General features: G+C 45.7%; 1 protein-coding gene across 8 annotated transcripts in view; it reads left to right on the top strand.

Annotated features, from left to right (window-relative positions):
* The window catches only part of EPHA5 (EPH receptor A5), a 250,643-nt gene that overhangs the window by 52,450 nt on the left and 185,835 nt on the right, over positions 1-12,358 (top strand). For all 8 annotated transcript variants that reach the window (XM_080976572.1, XM_080976571.1, XM_080976568.1 and 5 more), the window contains exon 3: positions 5,475-6,138. In XM_080976572.1, coding sequence (XP_080832698.1) covers positions 5,475-6,138 — 664 coding nt within the window. The remainder of the gene's footprint in view (positions 1-5,474; positions 6,139-12,358) is intronic.

Here is a 12,358-nt window from a genome sequence, read left to right as displayed (position 1 = left end):
TAGCGTGGTTGGCAGGGGCTGTGAGCCTCCCTCCCTCCCTCCCGTAAACTCACTCGCTGTTTTTCGCCCCTGAACACTTACGATTCAGAAATAGGCCTTGCTTATATAAATGATTTAATACCAGGTAATTGAAATGCATGTATGTTTTCCTTCTCAGGTTGTTAGAGACTTGGAAGAAACATTTAGCATCAAATTAATGTCACATGTTCTGGGGTTTAATCTCATAGATAGTTAAGTTACGGATCTTGCACTCATGTGGTACACTGGGTACTAGCCCTATGTGGTGTCCTAGCTGGTGTTTCTTTTAAAACACTTTACTGATTGTAAACGTATGGCAATACCTGCCATTGGATAGGGAATGTGCCTTTAGTGTAGAGCTCTCAGTCAGTCAGTCATTCAATAAGGGCAGGTCCTATGAATGGCTATTAGACATGGTGGCTAAATGGATCCTCCATATTCAGGGGTCTTAGGTGGATCAGATGGGGATCATCAACCTGGGAAGCTAGCCCATTTAGGAAAAGAAAAATTCTGATCCTAAACCTCTGATGCCTTGAGGGAGATCTTCGGGAAAAGAAAAGGCGTAAGGCGTGAGTCCTACACAAATCTGGAGTGGAGCCCCTAAGATGGTTGGATGGCATTTTGTGTGCATCCTTCTCAGGGGCATAGGAAGAGAGGGCAGGGGGTCGGTACGCCCCTGGGTGTCATTTCTGAGGGGGGTGACAAAATCTCCCCTGGGCGGATCGCTGTGCTGCCCCCCGGGCGCCGATCGCCCCCCTGGGTGCCAGTCACCATGCCAATCACCCCCAATGGCCACCGGCCACTGGCTCTGCGCCGTCCACCCACTGCCTCCCCCCTAGCTGTAGGGCAGAGGAGGCCCCACGGTTTGCTCTGCTCCTGTGGGCAGTTTGCCGTGCCCTAGGTCCCTGAGAGGCTTTGAAATATACTCAGAGTTGAGAGTGGAATTCATGCTCTTTATTCAGCTCATAGTAGTGAGGAATGGAAGTTCCCCCAGAATGTCTGCTTTATATACATTATTTACACAGTGGGCCCCACGTGAGTGGCTAATTCCGGGATTCTCCTGTAGGCCAATCAGGTTGCGGATTCACTTCTACCTGGAGCTGGATTGGGTGGCTCCTGTGGACCAATCAGACTGCTGCATTCTGAGTCCTATTGTTCTAGGGCCAATCAGACTGCTGCATTTTGGATCCTATTCAACTCAGTATATAACAGGCTTCCTCCACTGCTGGTCTTTCTGGTAACTCCTGCAGTTTGGTCAAAGCTGGTGCCAAACGTATTGCTCTGTTTTCTTTTGGACCAGCTCAGCGAGGCCGAGAGGGGAGTCTTGTCGTCTGGGCAGCCAGGAGCTCCATGCACACTGCCCAGGCTTGCATTCTGGGAAGATCATTCTGGTTTGACTTCACCCCCGGAGGAGCACTCCATTGTCTCTTAGGACAGATGGAAGCCAACCAGGTGATAAAAACAGGGCGGCTGCCTTCAAGGCCTGCTTGTGGATTTTTTCTGGAAGCCTTTGACAGGCAAGTGTTGGAAATGGAATCAGGATGCTGAACGAGAGAGACTTTTAAGCCTGAGTAGTGATTTCATTTCATTTAAAAGCATTCATATGCTGTTTAGTATTTAAAAAACCTCTAAGCAGTGTACAGTCCCAAAACAAACGAATGATATATCACTGAAACAAAAATACAACCTAAAACCAGTAAAGCAGCAATGTTAAGCACCTTCTTATTACATTGAAAAGTTTCATAGCCGTTTAATCCATTCAATGGCTGTTGATTCCTTCTCTTTTATTTCATTTAAAGCGAGCTGATGTTTGGCATGTTAAACCTTTTGCAGTGGGTGGGTAGTAATAGAAATCTCGGGAGGTAGCTGTAGCCTTGTTTGTGCTGCAGATACGAATGGCTTGGTGGTGGGAGGTGGACTGGAAGTTGCTGTTGTGCACTGAGATAGGAATCAAGGTACAATAATAGGGAAAGGTCAGGGTGCCTGGATAAGATCTTGACAATCTCCCTTGTGGGTTTGCAGAGATAAGCAGCCTTCACTCACTAGCAACAGTAGCAGCAGCAGCAGCAGCTGCTTTTTCATCTCATTTCCTTCTCAAGTAACTTTGCAGCAATGCCAGACGGGAGAGAAAGGGGCAGTTCTTTTCATCTCTGCTGAATATTCTGTTCAAAATGGCTGGTGGCAAGACCTCTGCTCCCCTTTATATGTTGTTGCTAGGCAGATCTGAAAATTTGAGACCCATGTCCTCCTCCCCCTCCAGCTTTTTAAGAAGAGTCCTGCTAGCTCAGGCACCCCCAAACTCGGCCCTCCAGTTGTTTTGGGACTACAATTCCCATCATCCCTAGCTAACAGGATGAGATGTAGTCCCAAAACATCTGGAGGGCTGAGATGGGGAATTCCTGGGCTAGCCAAACCAAGGGTCCATCTATTCCAGGGGTGGGGAAGCTTTGGCTCTTCAGACCTTGCAGCTTCCATCATTCCATCCTGAACACAGACTCAGTCGGGTTACAGACTCTGCTAACCTGGAAGTAGTACCTCGGGTTAAGAACTTTACCTCAGGATGAGAACAGAAATCGCGTGGCAGCAGTGCAGCAGCAGCGGGAGGCCCCTTTAGCTAAAGTGGTACCTCAGGTTAAGAAAGGTTTCAGGTTAAGAATAGAACAGTGTTTTGTCACAGCATTTTCCCTTAATGGGCCTGCAACTAAACTCCCCCCCCCCATTTTTTTTTGGTCTCTCCCAGGCAATATGAGAAACTAACTGACAATAAGCTGAAGCATGTTTTTCAGGAAAGTTTGGGAGAAGATTATTGCTGTATATTCAGCATTTGTGTGTAATCCCTTTTCAAGACCACAGCTGAGATACCCAAGAGTAATAAATTTTGACTACCCTTACTGACCACTGGTTCTGTTAGCTAGGGATGATGGGAGTTGTAGTCCCAAAACAGCTGGAGGGCCAAGTTTGGCCATCGCTGGCTGAATATTTGTCAGCAGGTTTCCCTGCTTTCCCAAAAGAACAGAGAACATACTCTCCAACATTTCTCCGATGAAAATATGGATGTCCTACTCCATAACAATAGCAATAATTTCATTACAGTGGTACCTTGGGTTACATACGCTTCAGGTTACAGACTCCGCTAATCCAGAAATAGTACCTTGGTTGAAGAACTTTGCTTCAGGATGAGAACAGAAATCGGGCAGCCGTGGCATGGCAGCAGCAGGAGTCCCCATTAGCTGAAGTGGTGTTTCAGGTTAAGTACTTAACCCGAGGTACCACTGTATTCCTTTAGATCAGGCCCCCACATCCATATGCATTCCTCGCAGAAATAAATTGCGTGCTGGGCTAACTGGTGCTCAGGAGGCTGTAAATGAGCCCTCACAATGTCTGTAGCCGTTTCCACAGCTGCTTCAACCAGATGCGGAGAGTAGCTTTCTGTTGGATCGCCATCTCTTGCCTGCTCAGCCTCTGGCAGCATCTGACCACTTCTGGCCGTGGCAGAGAGGAGCAAGACAGCTGTAGCAAATATCCCTTGGCCAGAAGCAGACAGGTAGTGCGATGAGTGAGCAGGTGGGCAGACTGCAGAGAACGCAGGTGGGAGACTCTTCTCAAGTGGCTGTTAGAGGAATTTTTATAATGCTCACACACAATGTCTTCTCAAAACACCACATCACACGCTGCACCACACAATTTCCAACGCTGTTCTGCTCAGGGAAAAGATGGCTACCGAAGGGGGGACTTGGGGAACTGGTAAAAGACAGCCATAATCCCTGAAACCTGGGATCAGGTAGACAGCAACCTTTTGCATAAGAGATCATCACTGGCACCCTGGCAAATGGGTGCCAGACAGGTAGTCATCCTGTGGACAATAGCAAACCATCAGGAATGGATTAGGCTCTTGGTCAGGACAAACCAGGAACTTATAAATATTTTTGGGGGGTCTTACTTGATGGGTGTGAGGTGGAGGTCAAGGGAAGGATGGGGGCAAACCTGATGTATTTGTGATGTATGCATGATGCAATTTTAGGGGTGTTGTGGGTATCTTTGTAAATCTGATAAAAGTGGGGGCCATCCTTTGTTCTAGGCTTCTTCTTGCTTCTCCCATGTGGTGGGCAACAGTCCTTTAAAATAAAGACCAGACCTACTGGCTGCTGTTTTGCTCCTATATTCCTGGCTGGTGTCTTTGTTTGATAATCCAAGTGAGGCTAAGGATTTTCCTATAACCCGGCTTTGAGAACTGATAGCTAAAAGTCACCCAGGAGCTTCTGGCCCTACAAACAGTGGCGTAGCGTGGGTTGTCAGCACCCGGGGCAAGGCAAGTAATTTGCGCCCCCTAACCCAGTAGGGGCAGAGAGCTGCAAGTGTGAGTGCGCCCCCCCAGATGTTGCGCCCGGTGCGGCCAGCCCCCCCCTGCACCCCCCACGCTACGCCACTGCCTACAAAGTTCTATTTGTGGGCGCCTTTGTGACTAGATCATTGTAAGAGGAGGAACCATTTGTTACCCATTCGTAACGTGTGTGCTTTTGATGGATTGCTACTGTGAACTAATAGACATAAGCGCCAAGTACCAAAGTAGAAGTATGCAACATGAGGATGGAAGGAATATTTGCGGCTAAGTAGTGCGGCATAAGAGAAACCAGTCAGAAAACAATGTGACTCTTCCTTAGTGGAGCTTTTATGAGAACATCGTTGGACACACGGCAGAGGCTGTTTGCTTCCTTACGAGTTTAACACGCCACAATAAACAATTTCTTCCCCATTGTCGAGGGAGCGTCAAGCTAGAACGTAAAATGTATTAATTGAACAGTAATGGGGTAGTTCAGCTTTTGGTCTACGTTTAACACTTCAGTAACTGGGAAAGGAAGAGCTTACCGGCAGGCAAGTGGAAAACTTGGTGCCCCGTTGCCATAGGCAACTTGAAAAATTGGACCAGGTGACTGGTTCCTGGTTGCTGTCGAAGATAAGAAGCAGATTTCCCTGGCTTTTCATGTTTGCCTCTGTGTGTGTGACCTGGACATTTCCTCTTTTCATCCCCTCTGCAATTACTAACTTAATTTGAAGTGTGTGCTCCCAGGGATTCTCGGAGCAATGTGGTAGAACCTCTTTTCGTGTTACGTCTCCGCTCTGGAATGTATGAAGCAGTGGTAATGATGTGTGTCAGCATGTGCAAAAGGGGGGAGGTGGTCAGAATGCACCCAAAAGAACAGGATTCTTCTTACTGGCAGAATCATCAGGTCACATTCTCTCCCTCTCCCCCTCCCTCTCCCTCCCCCCACCTTCCCAATTTAGCTTTTAGAATATCTGGCAGACACCCAACTTTTGCAAACATACTTCACTTCTGCTTACTGAGGTCTAGCACAGTTATCAACTTAGAATTACAGACATTTGCAATCTGCTTTTTAAATGTGTGCTTTCATTTTTCTTCTTTTTCTCTCCTCCCTCCCCCCTCCCCAAACGTTTAGTGGGAAGAAATTGGCGAGGTGGATGAGAATTATGCGCCGATCCACACATATCAAGTGTGCAGAGTCATGGAACAGAGTCAGAACAACTGGCTTCTGACAAGCTGGATCTCCAACAAAGGAGCCTCTCGAATCTTCATTGAACTGAAATTCACCCTTAGGGACTGCAACAGCCTTCCTGGAGGACTTGGGACTTGCAAAGAGACTTTTAATATGTATTATTTTGAATCGGATGACGAAGACGGAAGGAACGTAAAAGAAAACCAGTACATCAAGATTGATACCATTGCGGCGGATGAGAGCTTCACAGAGCTAGACCTTGGAGACAGAGTCATGAAGCTGAACACAGAGGTGAGAGATGTCGGGCCGCTGACCAAAAAGGGATTTTACCTTGCTTTCCAAGATGTGGGTGCCTGCATTGCGCTGGTCTCTGTGAGGGTGTACTATAAGAAGTGCCCTGTGGTGGTTCGGAACTTGGCCGTCTTCCCCGACACCATCACCGGAGCAGATTCTTCTCAGCTTCTGGAAGTCTTGGGGTCGTGTGTGAACCACTCTGTGACAGACGAACCCCCACGGATGCACTGCAGTGCCGAAGGGGAGTGGCTGGTGCCGATTGGGAAATGCATGTGCAAGGCAGGCTACGAAGAGAAGAACAACACTTGTCAGGGTAAGGATTTAATGTTGGGAATAGTTTGGCTGGTATAGCTGGATGATCAGCTTTGAATGCTATTACATATGCAGATTCTTTATACAATGTCAGAATGAATACATACATGCCTTATCAGAACGATGGCAGTGTTTTTATTTCACACATGCACATAGCAGTATAGTTGGAACTCTTGCAGTACATCAACACCCTACCTTCTCGGATGCTGGGGGCACTGTGGTCTAAACCACTGAGCTTCTTGGACTTGCCGATCAGAAGGTTGGCGGTTCGATTCCCCGCGACGGAGTGAGCTCCCGTTGCTCGGTCCCAGCTCCTGCCAACCTAGCAGTTCGAAAGCACGCCAGTGGAAGTAGATAAATAGGTAGTGCTGTGGTGGGAAGGTAAACGGCATTTCCATGCGCACTGGTTTCTATCACGGTGTTCCATTGCGCCATAAGTGGTTTAGTCCTGCTGCCCACATGACCCAGGAAGCTATCTGTGGACAAACGCCGGCTCCCTTGGCCTGAAAGCAAGATGAGCACCACAACCCCATAGTCACCTTTGACTGGACTTAACTGTCCAGGGGTCCTTTACCTTTTTAGCTTTACCTTTTCGATGAAGGATCTTCATGCACTCAGCCACAGGTTGTCACTTGATAAGGAACTGAGCAATGTGCACGCATGCACGAGTTAGCCCTTAGTCGTCAAACTCTAACTTTTGTGATGCCAGAGTTTACACCGAGCCTCCTTAGAAGAGCTTCAGATGAGTAGGCAAGTGACATTGTTACTCTGCTTTTCTTAGATGACTGTAAGCAGATGGCTGTGGCTGCATTTGAGTAGATGGCCATGGCTGTGTTAAGCTAGAAACAAATGTAGATTTCCCTGTGGCCACAGACACAGTCAGCCCTAAGGAAATAATTGGATTGCAAAGGTCCAGACACCTTGGTCTTGTTTTATGGGCTTGTGAGTACAGCTATGTTTGTGGCAGCAGCCCATGGACAGAGTAAATCATAATCTGGACCAAAATTGCACGGAAAGCAGACAAGGGCACCAAAGGATTGTTGTTATCTCTCTCTCGAGTTATGGTCTGCAATTTATGCTTAGTAAGTGGTTGCTTGTCTGCACCGATAAACTCCAGGTGTGTGGAGACAGGAGTGCCTAGGTATAAAGGAAACCCATCCTTTCCTGATACAAATGCACTTTGTACAAAAGTCCACTATATTCTTACAAGCATTCTTGCAGTCTTCTATGGCTGCCTCTGACCATGCAGTGTTCTATCAGCTGCTGCTAATAATACACCTTTTGCCGTTTTGCTTTGACTCATTGTAAATATGGCTTTGGTCTAAGTCTGGCTATATTTGCCAATTGCCCTGGAGGTTGAGTTGCTTGTGCTGTATAGATGGCCGTCCATTGTTGCTTTGGTTGCAGGGTAACAATTTTGTTTTTACCCTTGAATTATTATTTCTTGTGGGTCGTCCTGGAAATGTGATCGAAGGGCGGTATAAAATTACTTGTATTTATAGATGAGCAAATGGTTTTTTTAATGACTAAGAAGCAAGAGGGTCATTCAGGGAACTTGGTGAGTAGTGTTCTTTTAAATGTGTTAAGGATTTAGACCAAATAAAGTTCCGTGTTGCATAAGATGGCCAGAAACTTTCTCCTGCACCCGACACGAACATCTTGCCATGCAAATGGGGATGGCATTGGGTGCTTCAAATCAGGTGCACAACTTTATCCAATCTAACAAGGAAATCTGTGAACAGATGTGTGGGCATGCCTCACTTGCTGAACTGGATTGCAGCTTTTGATACATTTTTGCTGTTATTTTTTCTGGACTGCTTATTTATTGATTAAATCAAGGTATGGGTAATTTTATGTGATTGCCAAGTTTCTTGATTTTAAAGAAATGAACCAGCAATGAAAGGACAGCACCGTGTGTGTCATCCGATTCTAAAAGAACTGGGGTATTCCTAATCTTTGACTATTCGATGAAAGGAGCATTGGCTATATTTTACCGCTTGCAAAGCAAATTGGCAGCAGTAGTAGCGCTTTTGACTGATTTGGTCATCCCCGTTCATGTTTACAAAATGATAGAGGATACTTTATCAAAATGTTCATGTCCATCAGAAAGCCATAAGGCCAAATAAGAGCTGTGCTGGATCAGAGCAGAAATCCATTGTCCAGTAAAACAAGAAGGCAGCCAGATATTTTCAGAAAGCCCATATGCAGGGCATATAGTCAACAATGTAACCTCCCACCCCACAACACAAACACACAACTGGTGTTGAGATGCACACGGCCAAACCCCACATAAGTTGATAAGGACAACCTAGGAGCTCGCAGCCGAATGGGGAGACTGACATAGCTAAGAATACACATTTTAAATGTTTCCTTGGTTTTAAATGGGACAAGGACTTTGGGGAGGAGGATACTGGAATTACAAGCATTTCAGCATAGCCAGTTTGTTTCATTTGCAGTATAAATGAATAACTGTGTGCCAGATTAAGGATGTGAGGTGTTGTAGTTGTCTCTGAAATGTACCTGCTAGTCCATGAATAATTTTAATTAATGAAATATTTTTATCGTTTAAAAATATCACTTTCGTAATTTGTGTGGTGACCCTGTGCTAAACCGGTCACTTCTTTTGTTTGCTGGAGGGCTCATAATTTAGGAGTAACTGGTCAGAAAAGCAGATATGCCTTAGATGTCCTCTCTTGGGCTTTGTGAAGCAATTTGCCTTGCAGTCCCTTGGACCAAAACCCTGCCTAAGGTAGCAGAAGAAGCTTATGTTTGGAAATCATATGTCTCTGTAAGGAAACCATAGAATCTCATATTCCATTGTGCTTTCTGATTCTTGCTGTAATAAGGAGTGTATTATTAAAAGATTCTTACTTTTTTATCCTGGAACAATATAATAGATTGTTCTGCAATTGCTGGGAAGTGATGGCAAACTGACGGGATATGATTAGGGGTCAAAAATGTCAACTTTCATGGCAATCTGCAAAAGGTTATGTTGATGAAAGAAATATTGATTAATCAGGCTAAATCTCCAATTTTATAATGTTGAACCACAATTCACACTATTTTTGCCAGTACAGTGGTATCTCAGGTTAGGTACTTAATTCGTTCCGGAGGTCCGTACTTAACCTGAAACTGTTCTTAACCTGAAGCACCACTTTAGCTAATGGGGCCTCCTGCTGCCACTGCTGTACGATTTCTGTTCTCATCCTGAAGCAAAATTTTTAACCTGAGGTACTATTTCTGGGTTAGTGGAGGCTGTAACCTGAAGTGTCTGTAACCTGAAGCGTCTGTAACCTGAAGCGTCTGTAACCCAATGTACCACTGTACAGTGCTGTGTAGAATTGGTTTGGGATACCTGTTTTGGGTTTTTAAAATATATATATAGAGAGAGAGGTAGAGCACTTGGCTACTTGAAGCTGTATGGCTCAGACACTTCTTTGAAGTGTCACTGAAACTGGCGATTGTTTCTCTAATGGAAGAAATGATTGCCTCAGACAGTTGTGGTCATAACCCCACCTGCGGCTTTCTTCGTTATCATGCTTGATGTTTGGAATGGCTGAATTGGGAGTCCTGGAGCAACTTCATATCCAATTCGGTATATTTTTATTTTTTTTAAAAAATGGAGACAAGAACGAGTACACTTGAGATGAAATTCTGTGACTCTGAATAGTCCATTCATGTGAGTAACAGAAGGAAGATTGCACCCTAAGGTATAGTGGAAAAACAGGTCAAGTTTAGAGGATAAGAAAAACCCTAGCACGCAACATTAATTGTTCTACTGGGAGGTGATTGCGTAGCATGGAAATAAAGCATGGACGGAAAGACTCTGAGAGTGGAAAGCGCTGCATTTGGAAACAGCGGAGCCTAAAGGGAACATTTCCCGCCACAAATACCATGGGTGCGTTTTCCCCCGATGCACACCAAAAATCGGCTGAGACGACAGCGTATCAATTTCCTATAAATACCATGACCTAAAGTTCCTAATTAACTTTAATTAGGAACTTTCCACAGCATATTTGCTGAATTGTTGGTTTCGGCGGAGCTGTGTATTATTTGCCTGCATATTTATAATTTGGCAATTCGTCCAAAGGTTTTGCTTTGCTTATGCACCAAGTTTTCCTATGGAAACTGTGGCAAACGTACTTATGATATCACACACTGCTAATTAATTTGACTGCTAACGTTGTGGCCTCTTGCCACTCCCCTGGATGCCTGTTAAGTGAGGTGGAAAAGCTTTACAAAGTTGCATCTTGTCTCTTGGGCTACAAGTGGCTATTGCAAATATGCGAGGACTGGTAGCTTTTTAATGATTTGTTGGCAAGTCTGGTTTTAGTTCCCTGGAGATCCTCAAGGCTCTCGTCAGTGCTTAGGTTTGCCGTTGAGCTGCTTTGAGTAGAAGAAAACACACCCAAGTTGCTTCCTGGTATATCCAACCCCTGCATTTCACCGCCTCATGTTTCCTCACCTACCCCCTTTGTGTTGCTGTTGTTTAGTTGTTTATTCGTGTCTGACTCTTTGTGACCCCATGGACCAGAGCATGCCAGGCACTCCTGTCTTCCACTGCCTCCCGCAGTTTGGTCAAACTCATGCTGGTAGCTTCGAGAACACTGTCCAGCCATCTCGTCCTCTGTCGTCTCCTTCTCCTTGTGCCCTCAATCTTTCCCAACATCAGAGTCTTTTCCAGGGAGTCTTCTCTTCTCATGAGGTGGCCAAAGTATTGGAGCCTCAGCTTCAGGATCTGTCCTTCCAGTGAGCACTCAGGGCTGATTTCCTTAAGAATGGATAGGTTTGATCTTCTTGCAGTCCATGGGACTCTCAAGAGTCTCCTCCAGCACCATAATTCAAAAGCACCAATTCTTCGGCAATCAGCCTTCTTTATGGTCCAGCTCTCACTTCCATGCATCACTACTGGGAAAACCATAGCTTTAACTATACGGACCTTTGTTGGCAAGGTGATGTCTCTGCTTTTTAAGACCCTGTCTAGGTTTGTCATTGCTTTTCTCCCAAGAAGAAGACGTCTATTAATTTCATGACTACTGTCACCATCTGCAGTGATCATGGAGCCCAAGAAAGTAGAATCTCTCACTGCCTCTATTTCTTCCCCTTCTATTTGCCAGGAGGTGATGGGACCAGTGGCTATGATCTTCGTTTTTTTGACGTTGAGCTTCAGACCATATTTTGCGCTCTCCTCTTTCACCCTCATTAAAAGGTTCTTTAATTCCTCCTCACTTTCTACCATCAAGGTACATATCCATGTAGGGGACCCCCTTTGTACAACCCAAAATTGAACAAGGGCATGTAGATCCTGAAGTATACAGGCAAGCTGTCTTAGCACAGCCTCTCTGCCTTTTGGGGGAATGCAAATGAGCAGGAAAATTTGAGGCAATAGCCTCATTTTGGGGGGGGGGGATGTGTGCGTTTGTGTTTTTCCATTTTCTTATTTGCTCCTGCCTATCCTGTGGGACGCGGGTGGCACTGTGGTCTAAATCACAGAGCCTAGGGCTTGCCAATCAGTAGGTTGGCAGTTCAAATCCCCACGACGGGGTGAGCTTCCATTGCTCAGTCCCAGCTCCGGCCAACCTAGCAGTTCAAAACCACGTCAAACTGCAAGTAGATAAATAGGTACCACTGCAGCGGGAAGGTAAACGGCATTTCCGTGCGCTGCTCTGGTTCACCAGAAGTGGCTTAGTCATGCTGGCCACATGACCTGGAAGCTGTCTGTGGACAAACGTCAGCTCCCTCAGCCTATGGAGCAAGATGAGCACGCAACCCCAGAGACGTCTGCGACTGAACCTAACAGTCAGGGGTACCTTTACCTTTACCTTTATCCTGTGGGACTGACAAGTCTTTTTGGAAGAAAGAGATTGGTGGAGCTTTGTTCTTACCGATGAGGGAAACCTGTGTGTGGTACAGCTAGAAAGTAAGTGGGGGCTTGCATTGCCATATCAAGTATGCAAACTTCCTTGCACATAAATAACAAACTGTCCAGTAGACAACTTCTTAGATAGCCAGCACCCTAGGACTGTACACAAATGATTTTTTTATTTTTTGTATGGAGGAAAATTCAGTTGTGCGAAGTCTTACCTGCGGTGAGGAATGGTAAAGCCAAGAAACAGATTTGCCAACTTAATAAAAAGTAATTTAGGAATGGAGAACCTGTGCCCCCCCACGCCAGCCTTGTTAGACGCGATAATGTAAAAAAAGCAGTTTTCTTCAGCAAA

The sequence above is a fragment of the Podarcis pityusensis genome (genome assembly GCF_964106645.2).
Source record: "Podarcis pityusensis genome assembly, chromosome: 13".
Classification (NCBI taxonomy): domain Eukaryota; kingdom Metazoa; phylum Chordata; class Lepidosauria; order Squamata; family Lacertidae; genus Podarcis; species Podarcis pityusensis.
Note: the sequence above shows the minus strand (reverse complement) of the source record. Positions and strands in the feature narration are given on the sequence as shown.